At 40.5% G+C, this 17,576-nt stretch overlaps 1 protein-coding gene across 3 annotated transcripts in view; it reads left to right on the top strand.

Annotated features, from left to right (window-relative positions):
• Nucleotides 1-17,576, top strand: part of CTNNA2 (catenin alpha 2) — a 511,524-nt gene that overhangs the window by 102,886 nt on the left and 391,062 nt on the right. For all 3 annotated transcript variants that reach the window (XM_071557036.1, XM_071557037.1, XM_071557038.1), the window contains one exon: nt 17,040-17,206. In XM_071557036.1, the coding sequence (XP_071413137.1) occupies nt 17,040-17,206 (167 nt within the window). The remainder of the gene's footprint in view (nt 1-17,039; nt 17,207-17,576) is intronic.

Here is a 17,576-nt window from a genome sequence, read left to right as displayed (position 1 = left end):
AAACTGGCTCTGGGGTTGCTCCTCATGTCCTGCCCTGCATTGCAGTTCCTTCCAGGGACACTTGCTGTCCATTGATAGCTGTGGAACAAATGCACTGTTTCATTTGCAGAATGTTCTGCACTAAATGTGAATGCAAAGAATGTGTAGTGTTCAAGGTTTTGTTGCTTTAATAGTGTGGCAGGATGATCAACACATTTAAGAAGCTGAGTTCTAAAAACACAAAGAGCAAGATGAAAATATTTTGTGCCTAAAGCTCATCCCTGTGTAATGATGTGTGTCTGTGTATCCAGTAATGACTCCACAGTGGGAACACTTTGTCCATAGAGTTCAAAACCATCTGAGTGAAATTACCCAGTTGCTGTGCCATTGAATGCTTTGCTGTGTGGGTGTTTGTTCTGATCCTGTCAGGGTTGTGTCAAAGATCTCCCAGAGGGGGAACAAATGAGACCTGGGAAATGGGGGTGTTTGTTCTTCCTGTCTTCTTACACGGGAGGGAAGGGAAAGCACAGCAGGGGCTTGGAACTTGGTGATCTTTAATCTCCTTTAATGTCCTTCCCAAACCATTCCATGATTCTAAGACCATAACCCTGAAACTAAAAAGCTTGAGAAATGCAGGAAAGTAAAGAAGAACTTACAAGAATACAAAGTACAAGACATGCTACACTCATAGCTCAGGTGTCTGAGACCCTGAGATCAGCTCAGTTGGTTAAAACTTGGTTGTAACAATGCCAAGGTCATGGGTTCAATCCCCTGTGTGGGCCATTGACTTAAGAGTTGGACTCGATGATCCTTGTGGGTCCCTTCCAACTCAACAGTCTGGGTTCTGTGAATGCAATTGGTCTTTTATTGATCATTAAAGGAGAAGGGAATTCCTTCTGGAGGAGAAATTCAGAGTCTGATTGGCACAAAAATCTATCAAGAGCTGCAGGTCCATTGGGCTCAAGTCTGATTACATTTATTTCAGTCTGGGGTGCTGTGGAAAATAAGACAAGGAAATACACTCTATTCATGTAAATTTATTCTTTCTGTTAAATGACTTTGTGTCTGTCTGTAGGTGTTGTGTTACTGACTGCCTGATTTTAATGTCATTTTCCTGGGAGTTTTCTGGTATGTGGCTGAAACATCCATTAAAAACGTGATTTAGTCCAACAGCTGGTGGTTGTTTTTTAAATTTTTTGCTTTTCAAACACAGTCAATGCAACTTCACACCATAATTTGAAATTTATTCTTCAGTCAAGGGATGGAAAATAACTCCTGATGTTTTTTTCTGTTTGAAGACAGTGTAAAGTAGAGATAGACTTAATTTTTTGTTCATGCAGATTTATGCATGTTGTAGAGAAAGAATATGATCCATGTGTTGTGTAAGCTTCAAAGTGTGGATGAACATCTGAGATACAAAACTTCCCTAGTAACTTTTTTCTCTGTGATGGGACACACTAAAAAGTAATATTTTCTGTGCTTTACCTTAATGCTTTTAACTGTCTAGTGTTGAAAACTTTCTCAGTGAAGATTTTAAAATAAATCCTGTGATAGTTTTTCCTTACTGTTCCCTCCTGTCTTCAGTGACCTTGGGAGAAAACAGGGAATCTGCACCTATCAGGTGGTGGGAGAAAACTCCAAAATACACATATGTGAGATGCCAGGATATTGAGATGCTGGAGCGGGTCCAGAGAAGAGCAACAAGGCTGGAGAAGGGACTGGAGCACAAGTGCTGTGGGGAGAGGCTGAGGGAGCTGGGGTTGTTTAGCCTGGAGAAGAGGAGGCTCAGAGGTGACCTCATCACTGTCTAGAACTACCTGAAGGGAAGTTATAGCCAGGTGGGGGCTGGTCTCTTCTCCCAGGCACTCAGCAATAGAACAAGGGGGCACGGGCTTAAGCTCTGCCAGGGGAAATTTAAGTTGGATATCAGAAAAAAAATTCTTTACAGAGAGAGTAATCAGGCATTGGAATGGGCTGCCCGGAGAGGTGGTGGATTCACCATCCCTAGAAATTTTTAAACACAGATTGGACGTGGCGCTGGGTGCCATGATCTAGTAAATGAACTAGAGCTGGACCAAGGGTTGGACTCAATGATCTCTGAGGTCTTTTCCAACCCAATCGATTCTATGATTCTATGCCAGCTGTTTTTATAATAATTTATAATGCAATTTTAAGTTCATTTAAGCTCTGCTGATTCCAGTGACGGCACTGTGACATGGAGGGAGGCTCATTCTGCCTTGCTACTGGAAACTTACAACTGTCTCAGTTTTGTGATGCACAGCAATTTTTGAGTCTGAAAACATCACCCCAGTTCAGGCAGTTTGTACTTTAGGAGGCTTTTCCTGATTGAACCATTTTCTTTCAGTCAGACCTCGTTGGACCAACAGTTCCTTCCCAACCCCTGCCCTTGCAGTGCCATGTTATCCCAAGTCTTTATCACTTGCTGCCTGGAGGACTTGACTTTCCTGCCTGAAGCATAAAATCCCTGCTGGGATTTTGCCTTCCTTAAAACTTTTCCAGTCTGTTTAGATTTTTAGTTTCTGCCCTCTAAATAATTCAGTTTTCATTTTTTAACTGTTTTAAAAAGCTGCAGCCTTCTCTGTTTCCATGCTGTTCTCCTCTATACTCCTTTCCCTCTCCTTTTCTTTGCTACCTTTGTGCAATCATACACTTAGTTCGTCTTCCTTGCAACTCAGAATTTCCTTGAGGTTCTGGATTTTCCTGTCTCATGGTGTCTCTCCATCTCACATTTCCTCTACCCTTCTCACTTTTGTCTCCTCATACCTTTGTCCTTTATTCATGTAAACTCCTTCTTTTCTCTCATTTTCACTCATGGTTTTATAATGCAAAGTTGAACATCAAAATTAAAATCAAATGTCTTTTCCTTGTTGATTTTTCCCCTCTTTACATACTTCATGTATCTTATTTTCCTTGTTTTCTCTACCAGCAGATGACATTCCATTGTGAATCCTTCCCTGACCCTGGAAACCTCCTTCCCACTGTTCTGTTAGCCCAACCTGCTGATTGGACTTCCTTTTGTCCCTTCTGTGCCTTTTCCTACTAAATTTGCTTCTTTTTTTCTTATATTCTGCTAAGTCCAGGGAATGAACGTTTTCCTACATCATGTTATGCCTCAGATGTTCTTGTTTGGGAGACTCATCTACCACAGACTTTCCAGGAGCTCATGCTATTCTCTCTGATGTCCTTTTGACTTACTAAAAAAAAGAAAAAAAAATGTGTACCCATTACTATCTAAATGCTTTTCTGGGGTATAACATGTGAAATATAGAGTCCATTCCTCTGTGGTCATTTGGTTAATAAGAATTCAGCCAATGGCTGGAGCTTTCCCCTCTCTGTCTCTCTGCTACTTCTGCAGCATTTTTCCTAGTTTTAAAAATATATAGAACTCTAATTAGCTCATGAGGGTGTGTCTGTAGAGGCCATTAAAAAAACTTGTAAAAATACAACTCTCACTTGAGGTGGGAAAGGAAGAAATTCTTTTTACAGAGAAAGCAAATGATGTTTTTTTTGATTTCTACATCTTTTCACCTCTGAGTCCCCATGACTGGACTCAAACTGAAGGGTTGATGTGCAATTGAGGATATGTTGAGGTTTGTCTTACTGTAATAACTGAGAACTGATTAGTTCAGGGATTTTTTGGCATTTTTTTCTGGCACTCTCTGATTATTATTCTCAAAGTCTGAGTTGAATGAGAGAACTGTAGGATATTGGGGTTGAATCTGGCAAGTATGAAGGAGCAATAATAGATGCCTTAAAAATAATAAATACATTAATTTTATCTCTTGAATTTGTCTAAATGATCTGAGCTTTTGTGCCTTACGTGAGGTAGGTACTAAGAAATCTAGAGAATCTAGAATCTAGGGAATAATTTTTAGAAAAAAACCACAACATACCTTTTCCCTTAAACCTCTGTTATCCCTATATTTATTTATAAGCTTTTTCACTGAATTATATGAGAACAACTCTTTTTTTTTTTAGCTAATAGAAGTTGTTGCCTGCTGGTTCTTGACAGAGGAAAAAAGATTGTGTATGAGTGTAAAGAAATTACTGGAAAGCAGTTATTTTACACAAACTAGAATTGCTATTTCTGAACTTTATGTTGTAATTAAAAATATTCACAATCTATTTTAAATTGCCTGTTTCATATGGAAGCAACTTCAGTTGTTATTCACATTTGCAGTGCTCCTCCTTGGAAAACCTACACATTAAATGTCATTCCATGCAAACACTCCAGCTCTTTCAGACCCTTTTCAATCCATTAATTATCTTTCAGTTCTCTGAGAATTTAGCAGCAGAAAGACATTAAATAAAAATAATTTAGATCACTTGTGATGAAAAAGCAGATGTTGTAGAGCATCTCAAAGACCTGTTGTACTGATAAGTAGTGCGGGGGCTTCCCAAATCCAGGAGTGAGGCTGCAGCTCCATGGCCACAGTTCCAAGCAATGCTGAGACTGGTCATGTGTTCCCAGTAAGCACATGCAGACAAACAACTCATAAATATATGTACCTATATAAGATGACTGACCACAGCCCCCAGGCACTGAGCTCTCACTGTTTTCTGGTTCTGTGAGACACAGGACCTGTTTGCCCAAAGAGGAGGTGGATGCCCCATCACTGCAGATGCTCAAGGTCATGTTTACAGGACTCTGAACATCCTGGTCCAGTTGGAGATGTCCTTCAGGGGTGTGGACTGGGTGACCTTCAGAGGTGACTTCTGACCAAACCTTCCTCTCTTTCTGCGAAACAGTGGAACATCTGTTAGTGTGAAATAGCTGTATTTGTATGTGTGATGTAGATCCTGTATTTGTATGTGTGATGTAGATCCCTCAGCAGCTGGGTTTAGCCTCTCAGTCCATCCTGGAGCTGGCCCCTGGATCCTGGTCTGCCCAGCTGTCCCATTCCCAAAGACACGCACGCACAAGCACATGGAAGCAGATGTTTGAATTGATGCTGTGATCTCTGGATCTGGGAATCAGGAATCTGGCCAGACAAGTGCACTGCCCAGCCCTGTGTTCCCACCCAGCTGGCTCCCTTTAGCCTCTTATGCCTCCACTTTTCCATGCCTGTTCCTTCCCAAATCATCTCAGTCCTTCCTTTTACCCCCTTTTGGTTTCTCCTCTAAATATCCTGTCACAAGCTTTGTGTGATCCTAAAATGTTCTTCCCCTGCATCATCCCAAAATGAGTGCTGTATCTTGAAGGAGGAAGCTGAAAATAGAGAAAAAAATGAAATGCTTACAGGTGGGGAATGGAACTAGATGGTCTTTAAGGTCCCTTCCAACCCAAACCCTTCCATGATTTTACGGTTTTCTGTACACGTGATTTAGGCTGTTGGGGAGGTCCTGAACTGATGAAGATACTGTTTTTTCCTAAAACCAGCTAACTTTCTGTCCTTATTCTCTGCACCATTTCCAAAAGATTTATTTCTGTTCCAGCCTTGCCTGGAGCTTTTCCAGTATTCATTTCACTTTTCAATATTTTGTTGAAGCTCATGTTAGTTTAAATTTATGGCAGTGACTTATATGTTTGTTATAAGGGGTGGTTGGTGTTTGATTTATTGCCTAAACATGACAGTTTGAGACAGCTTTTACAAAAGCAGTGATGTATGTTTGAAAAATAATATAAATTATTATAGTTTGTGATTTTTCCTTTTTTTTGACTATGTTTATTTGTATTATCTTTCTTGAAGATTTTATTACTATCATGGCTTCATATCAGGGAAGAACAAATTTGCTATAAAATGTCAACTTCTGACAGTTATCAAAAAAATTAAATTATACTTTAAATTGCAAGTTACACAAATAGTGTGTCCTCCAGAAATGTTTGAGTTCTAAACTCAGATCCTCCAATTACTACTTGTTCGGGTTTTTTTAGAAGCAATATTGCTGTTAAGAAAGGTTTTATTTAAGAAAGGATTGCGGAAATACAGCACAGTTAAGAAATCCCTCTCAAGGGATTGTAACTAGGCCATATTTTGCAGTAAATATTTAACTCCACCACCCATCACTGTGTAGTATTGGTATGCATGAAATTTGTGAATTCAGGTCAAATTTGGAAAATGGTTTCACTAAGATTTAAATAAAACATAAAAAATTTAAAAAAAAAGGTCTTATAAATTGGGAGAGGCACCACAGGCAGTTCTCTTGCTCTGTTCTCTCTTCCAGCAGTAATTCCCAAACTTGATCCACAGTGAGTAATCCCCAGCAGCATTTGCTGTGCAGCCTTTTCAATTAAGATTTGAGATAACCAGGAGCAATGTTCTGCTGGAGGATTTTCTGGCTTTCGTGGAATCTCTGTTTAAGTGCCCTCTGTGTGTAATTCAGGGCAAAGATTTGAACTGAAGTCTGACCCCTCAGAAGAACAGTTACCATGACACTACACAGCATCTCAGCCTGTCCTTTTGAAGCTGTTCTGATTCCTGTGCTGGTGGAACATCATCTGGATCCCAGCTGAGGGCTGGAAATGAAATCTCTGTTCGTTCACTGGTCAGAAATTCTCAACTGAAATTATTTTTCTTCAGTGCAACGTTGAAAAGAAAGAAAAGGACAAGTTTGATTCATCTTTTGAAGTGGAAAATTAGAAAATCAGTTATTTTAGTCCATTGGGTCAAAAGTATTTGGAAGGAGATTCCTTTTTGCTTGGCAGTGAAGTGACCTCAGGTGACCCTGTGTGGGTGTCCTCTAAAACTTCCACCACCAGGAAGGGCAGTTTTTACAGAGCAGAGGGACTGAGAGTGTGACCTACTGGCTGATGTAGTGATGGACAGGAGAGCTGCTGGGAGATCTGGAGCAGTGCAGGGACTTTGTCTTGGGTATTTAAATTGGGAAGCAGCTTTTTGAAGGGAGAAGATCAAGGATCCGGGCTTGAGGTTTGGCCATTGCTCCATGCTTCAGTTGCATTCCTTTAAATCATAAAATATCCTGAGCTGGAAGGAACCTGCCAGGGTCATCCTGTTCAGCTTCTGGCCCAGGACACCCCAAAGGATCCCACCATGTCCCTGGGAGAGTTGTCCAGATGCTTACTGATCAGTGCTGTGAGCACCAAACAAAGGGCTGATGGATAATATGGGGTGTGTTACAAAGCCAACCTTCACCCAAAGGGAAAGGCAGGTTTCCTTCTGCACCACCACCCTTATGTCATGTCCTGTTGTTTCCACCTCTCCAGCCCTTCCCCCCTTGCTGGGCTGAATGATGAATTTTCAGTCATTCAAAAACTAACTGGCAAATTTCAAGTGATATTGTGATGATTACAGAGGAAGAAAAGAGTTACTGAGCAACTTACACAACTGCTGAGCAAGTTTTGTAAAGGAAGTGGTAAAATACCTTTTCACGTTAAAAAAGTCATTTTTTCTGTATTCAGAATGTAAATATAAACACTGCTGTGATTAATCACAATGGGGGCACCTTGGGTTGTGATCCATGTTACCAAGAGTATTTCTGCTTCCTCACAAGGGGGAATGGCCCTAAGCTGAAGGAGGTCAGGCTTGGATTGGATACCAGGGAGGAATTCTTTACTGTGAGAGTGGGCAGGCCCTGGCACACGTTGGGCAGAGAAGCTGTGGCTGCCCCATCCCTGGGAGTGTCCAAAGCCAGGCTGGACAGGGCTTGCAGCACCCTGGGCTGGTGGAAGGTGTCCCTGCCCATGGCAGGCGGTGGGACTGGATGGTCTTTGAGATCCCTTCCAGCCCAAACCATTCCATGATTGCCCAGTGACATTTAATGAGAAGATACAAGCAGTCCTTGGAGCACCAAACTTTATCTGGAAGTCTTCTTTGCCCCTTCCCAGGTCTCTTTGCCCTCAGTTTGTTTTGCTCTGTGTTCTTTTTTTTGGACTGCATTTTCCCTGGTAGTCACCCAACTTCAAAAGTTGTATGAAAGCTTCATTCTCCCATACAGATTAGGCTTTAATTCTAGATACGGCTTCAGAAAGTGGTAGTTGATGAGAGAAGTATTAAAAGTGACAGCATAAAAATTTGAAATACGCTTCCTAATATCTGAATCCTGAAAGATGCTCAGTCAATATATAAAGGGCTTTAATTTATTGCCTCTCCATTTACCATTTGGAACACGTTTGTGTCTGAAGTACATTTTTCACATACCACAAAGGCCAGTAATACTTTACAGAGTGAGGGAATATAAAATGGTATAATCAAATAACAGGCACTGCTTTCCTCTGAGAAGTGTCAAATTATAATATTCTGCTCTCCAGCTATCTTGTTCTCTGTTTTAATCCTTTTATCAAAGAAGAATTATTTTTAAACTTTAGATGAGCAAGATATTCTGACTGCTGTCTATCCATGAAAATGAAAAAGAAGCCTGTTTTGTAGTGCCAATAGAATGTAGAATTATTTTTATATCTACTAAAAATAAAAGTCTAGACTCTCCATGATTTGAATCTGGGATGTTTATAAATCTCATTCATCTGTAATTGTTCCAATTGACTTTCAGACTTGTGTTGGCTTATTGTATTTTGTTATTTTAAATTTTTTAGTGGTTTTGCTGTAAATAAGTCAACTTGTAATCTCTCTTCATATTATGTGGTTTCTGTGGTATTTTAGGAAATACATGTTTTTTTCTTCACAAACTGTATCACCCCTACTCCCTTTCACCTGTTTCCTCTGGACCTTATGGTTTCAAATTGCTCTTAATTTTATTTATTTACGACTGGTCTGTGTGAACAGAGAGTTTGGCTTGAACTCAGTGCAATCAGGAGGGTTTGTGCCCTTTGTGAGAAGGGGCAGACAGCCCAGGGGGGCTACAGGAATGTTTTGAAGTCATGCAGGGAGAAAGAACGGCCAGAGCCCAACTAGAGCTGAAACCTGGATACTGCCATATAAGACAAGAAAGAATTTTTTTATAAATACATTAATAACAGGAGGAGGGCTGATTTTGGGGCTTCCTTCTGCTCCCCATCCCTGTCCTTCTGCTTAGGAGTACCTGAAGGACAGGTGGTCTGCCCATTGGAGACTGAGGCAGAGAAGGCATTAACCTTTTCCTCACCCTTTGTAACTTTCCCCTGCACCAGTAGAGGATGAAGGATCATGGAATCATGGAATGGTTTGGGTTGGAAGGGACCTTAAAGATCATCCCATTCCAGCCCCTGCCATGGGGTCACCTTCCACCCTCCCAAGTTGCTCAGAGCCACATCCAGCCCTGATTGTCCTCAGCCTTCCTTCTGCCATGCCCAAGGATCTCAGGACACACCTAATGCTCAGCCCTACTTTTCTCTATTATCTGTACAGACTTTCCCCAATGATCATTTCTTTCTGTTCACATTAAAAAGCTAATGAAAATCATCTTTTGTTCATGAACCTTTGATTGTACATAACATTCTGTGGGTTGGGGGTGGTCAGCTCTGTGTTTTGGTCCCTGCACTGGAATGTAAATTCACAGGCTGAAGCTCTTGCAGTTTTTAAACTTTCAAGCAATGTGAATAATTAATAAGGGGCTCTTCTATTAATGCATGGTTGTTAATGCATGTTTATGAACTCCCACTGAAAATGGCAATAAAGTGTTAGATTATGAAAATGTCACCAAGTAAAGATTTGGGTCAAAATTGCTATAGGCTTTGAAAATGTAATTCTCAATTTTTAAATGTAATTGCCAATTTTGGAAAGATTAACTTAATTTTCCTGGGGGCTGATTGTTGGAGCATGATTTCAGAAATCCCTGATATGTTCTTTTGTCGTGTTGGGTCTCAAATGTAGCTCGTCATACAAACTGTGCACAGATTATGTGAACAAATAGTAGAAATTAAATACTTCTTTAAAAGTGTTGTTGTACCTTCTATCTCTTGCTCTGTGTAAACCTGCAGATGCTCTCCTTGTATTCTTCGTTGGCTTTCTCATGCTTTTCTTACCATAAGCCAATCCATGCACTTTCAGTGTGCTGATGACTCTCCTTGGTCTGCTTTTCTCCTTTCTTGTGCTTTGTCACACTGGAGAACCTTTTTCAATCTTTGTGTTTAAATTTTTCTTGTTACTTTTCCGTTGGCCTCAAACCCATAAATTGTCTGACATTAATATGCCTGTTCTCTTAATCCCACCTGGGTTTGTGGAAAGGTTTTTTTAAAACTTTTAGCCATGTTTATCCCCAGTATTTTAGCACTAATGTTAAGAATATGCCATATGTCTCCACAACTTTCATGATGTGCCCATTTTTCTCAGTCTCCTCAGAATTCTGGGTGATCACAGGGAGTAATTCCTCTTGTATTAATCCAGGTTACAGTGGGACTTGGAAACACAGCCAGGTGCTCCCTGCTTCTCTTTTTAATGCCTTCATTCACAGGTAGGATCTAAGTGTAAGGAAAAGCAGAGCTATAAATCTGATCCTTAAACCAACTAGAGAGCTGATAATCCACTGGGCTGCTCAGTCTCATCACAAATCCTTCCTATGAGCTGACACTGGCAACTTGCTGCTCCCTGTGTTCTCACAGATCACTGAGGATTTTTATAAATGTTATGATGAAAATGCATCTTGCTGGAAAATATCAACCCTTTGAACTGGGGTTTATCTCCAAAAAATATCAATTTCAGCTAAACTCTTCATTGGGCATTTTTTATTAGTGTGATAATAGGGAGTGATGGAACTGATTCTAATTATGATTTGGAGCTTAGTTCCCAGTGCCTTGGGCATAGATAGAATGTGCCCTCGAACTTGCTTGGCTGTACAATATTTGTCAGCCCCTTCAGGGCTCAGGATGAAAGAGATATCTAGAAGGATGGAATCTATGCCTAATGCTGAATGCCACAGTCGTTTTCTTGGAGTGCTTCCCCCTCTGTGCATGTTGGGAAACTGTGTACTTTGAAATGTTCTTCCTTTCTATCCTGGTACAGTTCACACAAGTTTATTAATCACAGGTTACTTTAAATTAATGACTTGTTATGCAGAAACCAGTTAAATGTTTAAATTCAAGACTTTAATCACTAGGACTCACAGATATTTCTTTGTCAGTTACATTCATTTTAGTCCTTTTTTACAATGATGATTTTAATAAATTTACCATGTGCGGTTCACCAAAAAGATGGCAACTTTTCCTAACACTTTTCACTGTAGTGTCTTGTTCAGGTGATGAACTATTCTAATAATTTTCAGTGTGCTTCTTGTTGCAGTTCTGCACCTACCAGGGAGTAGCTGAGAGCTGCACACAGAGTAACATTAAAATGTTAATGTTTCTCACATCCCAAACACTTTACTTTTGAATTGAAAATCAATTAGTGTTTTATTGTACTTAAGTGCATCATTGATGTTTCAAATCCACTATTAGTCTGGCTATTAATTAGAAAAGTTCTTTCTAAAATGTAACATTGGTGGAATAATTGTCTTCAATTGTCATAGATACGTGGCTAAATATGTTAAAGTTCTGTATTCTTGCTATTTTACTGTCTCTTAGGAGGAATTAGTTTGGTTAATTAAAATTACATATTTTGATGGTGTAGGAAGTGAATGATGAGGTGTTGGATCTAAAAGAACGGATTGAATGTAAAATACATCCTAGATTTAAGGATATCCATTGTGCTTTAAAATGCAGAGTGACTCATCTTCCATTGCCTCTGTCTAAATGTCAAATGTAAAGTGAGTCAAATGTATGGGAATGAGGTGGTCTGTACAGTGAATTCCAGAGAGACACAGCTCCAGCAGCTGGAATGTGAGGGGAAAAGATCAGGCTCCATCACGGATGGCCTTTTCTGGCCTTGAAATCCATTAGTATGATGAGAACAGTGGTCATTCTGCCACAGATGGAGAACAAAATCCCAGCTTGGGGAAATGAGTTCAGGGGATATGGCAGTAAAGATGTAGAAGAAAAGTATCAGGAAAAGGGAGCTGAAAATTTAACAGCCTTTTGTATGAAGCTTTTGGAATTTTGAATTGGATTTTTGAGGCATATTTGTATTTAGTGAGGATACAGGATGAAAATACTCTACAAATTTCTTCCCACATTTTAACGATGTCAAATGGAGGTTAATACTGAAATGAACTGTTTTCAGTTGTGGAGAATGGATTAAAAAGTGTTGCATAGACACTGGCGAACCAGCCATCCAGGACCAGAAACTGGAGTGTTGACGTGTAAACTGGGATGGGCAGAAGGTGGTCCTGCTCTGTTGGGTGAGTTTGTAGACAAGTCTAAAGGGGATAAAATGGTAGATCTTTGCATCCTGAAGGGTTTGCTTTTGATTGTTTGACTAATGAGACAGCATGCATGAAGAAAGAACTAAAAACCTCCTTATACTATTATGCACTATTAGCAATTATGGGGTTATTCAGCTCTTTCATATCATCATTTAGTATCATCACCACTGTTCATATGGAATCTGCAACTCAGTTTGTGTCTCTATATTATAATTTGGAACAGCTTCACTGTTGCAGCCCTGATTTTGGTGGGTCTGAAAGACCACCTTACAAGTTTCATTTTCACCTTAAAAGGACATGTTTCCAGCCTCAACCAATTGGAGTCAGACCATTCTACCTGGGGCGGGGTCACTTGAGGTGATATATACCTGTGTTTTTGAATAAACTTGGGATTTGCTTGAACATCATATTGGTATGTGCGGTCTCACTAGAGCCTGGTCGGCAACACTTCACAACAATCCTTTTGCTCTAATTACAAGGAGAGTGCTCTAAAATACTTTAATTAGATTGTGGATCAGTTGTCACGTCTTTTTAATCTTGGACACATAGAACAAAAAAACCCAAAATCTAAAAGAGATTGATTAATTAGACCACAGCTTATTATTTTCTTCCATCTGAGAACTGCTCAGGAGTGGTGCATCCAATCAATTTGTCATTGTTCTGCTAATTATTTCCAGTTGTTTGCAGTGTTGTCAACATCCCTCACTGACAGAGCTGTTCTCTGGATTGCTGCTTTGAGCCTTTCTTCTACCTCTATTTTAAAACACTTCAAGGCTTTGGGAAAATGACATTTTCTCTGTGTATGAACCATTAAAAGCCTTAGTTCATTCCTTGTTTTATAGGTTAATGTTTACCTTTAAATCTGCTTATGATTCCAGAAGTGCCAGTAACCTTTTTTGGGGTGACCTTTGCAATCAGCTGTTGAGACCTTTTTAAAGGCAGTCTTTAAGCTTGGAGTACTTGAGAGACCTCACCCAGGTTACCAGGTGACTCCTTGTGCATGTGATTGTGCTTAAATACATGCAAAAACATTTTTATTACTCTTTTTTTTTGAATACCCGAATTTAATATCCAAACCAAAACATTGTATTTTGAAAAACTGAGGGAAAAGGTTTTTCTTTATTTGAGAATCAGGTCTAAAAAACTCCATTTCTAGGTAATGTAACTTTATTATTAGGAAGTGACTATTACTAAATCCTGCATCACCCCTCAAGGAAGGATACACAGAGTAAGTCCTCCATTTAAATCCCATCAGGGCAGGGGAAGTGGTTTGATTGGGACGTTGGGAGGTGGTAGCTGTGGGTTTGAAACTTCTCAAGATCCCAGAAGCCAAATAATAACTGTGGACACATCTTTTAGTCATTAGTCAGGTTCATGGAAGCAGAGAATGGCTGAGGTTGGAAGGAACCTCTGGAGATCCTCCGGTCAACTCCCTGCAGAGCCACACAAAGCCAAGTGCCAGGACTGTGTCCAGACAGGTTTGGAATATCTCCAGGGATGGAGATTCCACAACATCCCTGGGTGACCTGTGCCAGTGCTTGGTTACTCTCTCAGTCTAAATGTGTGCCCTGATGTTCAGAGGGACCCTCCTGTGTCTTGATGTGTGCCCATTTTCCCCTGTCCTGCCCTTGGGCACCACTGGGAAGAGCCTGGCTCTGTCCTCTCTGCTCCCTCCCTGCAGGTGTTTACTGGTAGTAATTCAGATTTGGGAATGAAGCTGAATCTCACTATTAGTTTTAAATAACTTTCTGACAGGGAAAATTTAGGTTGGGTATTAGGAGAAGGTTCTTCCCCCAGAGGGTGGTTGGGCACTGAACAGGCTTCCCAGGGCAGTGGGCACAACACCAAGGCTGCCAGAGCTCCAGGAGTGTTTTGACAATGCTCCCAGGAACATGATGGGATTGTTGGGATTGTCCTTTGCAGGGCCAGTGTTGGACTCATAATCCCTGCAGGTCCTTTCCAGCCCAGGATATTCTATGATTCTGTGAAGGATTTCTCACAGCTGCAGATGATGTGTCCTAGAAACCTACAGTTCTCACCATTTGCACTACAGGAACAGAATTGTTAGCTGGAGCTGCTGGAATGATTATAGGAATGGATATTGTGTGCAATTAGAGGGACAGAAATACTGCCCTTCATCTCTCAGGGCTCATCACAAAGTGCACAAAATAAGGGTGGGAGAAGAACACTCAGTTAAATTGAAGGACAAATGGGGCATGAGAAGAAGTGGATGTAAATTATCTATAAATACAGGCAGTGTGGCATTAAAGTGTCTCTAATGGAAAGAATCTGTCAGATTCCTGGAGTTCATTTTTGAATCAGTTTCCTGCTTCATATAGGATTAATTGGGGTTAAATGTCTGAGCTGTTTCTAAGATGGAAGCTTGATAAGTTTTTGAGTGTAGCTATTACCATATTAAGATTATTATTAATTACATTGTGACATGACTGACTGCAGTGGCAGGGAAGGAGCCCTGATGACTTCAGATGTCTGTGTTTCTTGCATTGACCTAATTTTCACTGAGAGTAATTTAATATAGATTACAGAACAACTTGAAGTGAATTTGGAAAGAAATGGATAACTCAGTGTAGAGTTGGCTTTTTCCAGATAAAGAGGTTTCTCTGAAAAAATAATTGGAGTAGCTGAAGCTCCAGCATTACCTTTAACCTACAAGTGGTTTGACACCATTGCTGTACAAGGATTAAAATCTGTTAATTGGCACTGAGACAGATGAGCGTCCTCCCCATAGCCACCAGTTTTCTGGGCTATTAGATTTTAAATTATGAACTCCTAGATCTTTGTAATTTTTAAACAACCTGCTGTGAACTTTCATATTAATACATTTTTCATTTGCATCTTTGATTATGTCCATTTAATACTTTGTACTTCATTATTTTTGAGATCTATTTCACATAACTTGGACTTTCTAAGGTTAAATAAGTAATCCAAACTTTTTAAACTGGTTTTTGACCCTCCAGTTTTTGACTGGTGTTTTCTCTCTCTCCACCAGTGTTGATTTTCAATTTTTTTCCTTGGATAATCAAGAGGGTAATTTTCCTGCTTGCTTTCCTGGTGCCACTGAACAGTTACCAAATATTATTTCCTTCTTTCATGTTTCAATATAAATATTTATCTGAAGCTTCAGACTGGTAATTTGACAGAAAATGGTAAAATCTCTTCAGTACCAAAAAGGAAGTTACTCTGCAGGCATCTGAGTCCAAAATCCAAATCTTTCATTCTTTGGCTTTCATTTCCTCTTGGGTATTCCTAAAATTCTGTACTTTAACATACAAAAGTTTTGTTTCTGGATGCTTAGAATCACTTCATCTCATCTGAATCCAACTTAGGGCTTAAATAAGGGAAAGCCTTGCTGGGATTTCTGGCAGTTTTGGGTATCCCCTTGGTTCAGTGAGCTCAGTATACTCTGAGAGTGCAAATTGGAGCAACCTTTCTACACAAAACTGTGATAGTTGATTTCCTTCAATACATAACCAAAGGGAAGATGATGCCTTCCCAGTTGTTGCACTGGTGAATCCACTCATCCACTGGGATCAACTTCCCAGGTTAGGAAACTCACATCTAACTTTTATTCACCTGCTGGACACAGCTATTCTGTGGTTGCTCTCAACCTCTCCATTTGCATGAAATATTCTGAGTCACTGATTCAAAAATAAAAATAACAACAAAATAATTACATTCTCAATTTTTAGCACACTCTCAGCCGAGACTTGCTGATAAATTTTTTGAATAACTATTTGATTTGAAGTGTGTGTGTCTTTTTACGTGGATCTTTTTGGTCTCAGAGTTTCTTGCTCGTAGTTTCAGTGATTTTTGGGAGAGAGGTAGAATACATGGGAAGGCAGGGACAGCAAACTGTGTTCCTCCTCCTCTTCAGAGACCAGGTGCCTAAAGCAGTGTAACATTTAAGCATGTTTAGAAATTTTATTTTGTTTTCCCTTTGGCTGACAATGATTTTTTGTTTGTTGCCTCCGAAGAAATCCTCCGAGAGTTTTGTCAATGTTTTGGGAAGCTGAGAAGGGTTATGTAGCCTTAGAAATGTGCTATTTGAATTTTTCTACTGAAATTGTGTTATCAGCTTGTCATCCAAGATACACTGCTCACAAACTGTAACATGAACATGTAGTCCTAATGGTAAATACAATAAGGAGAAGAGTTCTGAGGGGAATTATTCACTGTGGCTGTCTTAAGTCTCTCGCCCACTATTTGGATTGTCTTATGGGAAGTTGTGCCATCTGGGTCTTTTTTTGAATGCTGTTATAATGGTCTTAAAAACAATGGAAATATGCTTTAATTTCACATTAGAAGTACTTTCTGCACTTCTGCACTGGAGACAAACAGGATTATTTTTAACAATAGAAAAATTTTGGTTAATATAAAGTCTCATTGGTTTAATGTAAAATCTGTGATGACAAGCTGGGAAAGTTGGGGTTGTTCAGCCGGGAGAAGAGAAGACTTTGGGTAGATCGAATTGCAGTGTTCCAATATCTGAAGGGGTTTCCAAAGTGCTGGAGAGGGAACTTTGGAGAAGGGATGGAGGGACAGGAGATGAGGGGAAATGACTTCAAACTAAAAGAGGCCAGAGTTAGATGGGATACTGGGAAGGAATTTTTGTCTGTGAGGGTGGGCAGGCCCTGGTACAGGTTGGGCAGAGAAGCTGTGTCTGCCCCATCCCTGGAAGTGTCCAAAGCCAGCTTGGATGGGGCTTGGAGCAGCCCGGGCTGGTGGAAGGTGTTGAGACCGGATGCTCTTTAATGTCCTTCCCAACCCAAACCATTGTGTGACTCTTAACGACTTTTTCCCTAACAGCACCTATTTTACTTGTCTTTACTCTCTGCAAACCACCCCAAGGTTCAGTGCTGATGCAGTTGCCCCTGTGCTTCCCTCGGCAGGAGAGACGATGCGCGTGGCCTCGTCGGAGTTCGCCGACGACCCCTGCTCCTCGGTGAAGAGGGGCACGATGGTGCGCGCCGCCCGCGCCCTGCTCTCCGCCGTCACCCGCCTGCTCATCCTGGCAGACATGGCTGACGTCATGAGGCTCCTGGCACACCTCAAAATTGTAGGCATTCCTCGCCCCCTCTGCTGGGTTGGCATGCTTGAGGCGGGGGGAGAAATAAGGAATAAATCAGATAGGGATGTGACTGTCCACAGTTTGTACAAACTGTCCACAGTTTGTACTCATCACTGGTTTTTCTAGGATGTAACATATTTCTGTATTAGCCTCATTCATTTTCTGATTTTGCTGAAATTGGTATTTGGAGACTCAAAATTTGTCAGATGTCTTCATGACTGGACTAATTTGGCTGCTCAACAGCTCTGAGCTGAGCAGAAGGATTTACTCACCTCCCATCTTCTCTCTTTCAGTGCTTGCCAAGCATTGCTATCTTGTGGCAGAGCTTGGGTACTGTAGTTACCTGCTTTTCTTTTTT

The sequence above is a fragment of the Pithys albifrons genome, chromosome 5 (genome assembly GCF_047495875.1).
Source record: "Pithys albifrons albifrons isolate INPA30051 chromosome 5, PitAlb_v1, whole genome shotgun sequence".
NCBI classification, from domain to species: Eukaryota; Metazoa; Chordata; class Aves; order Passeriformes; family Thamnophilidae; genus Pithys; species Pithys albifrons.
This window is presented reverse-complemented; position numbering and strand designations above follow the sequence as displayed.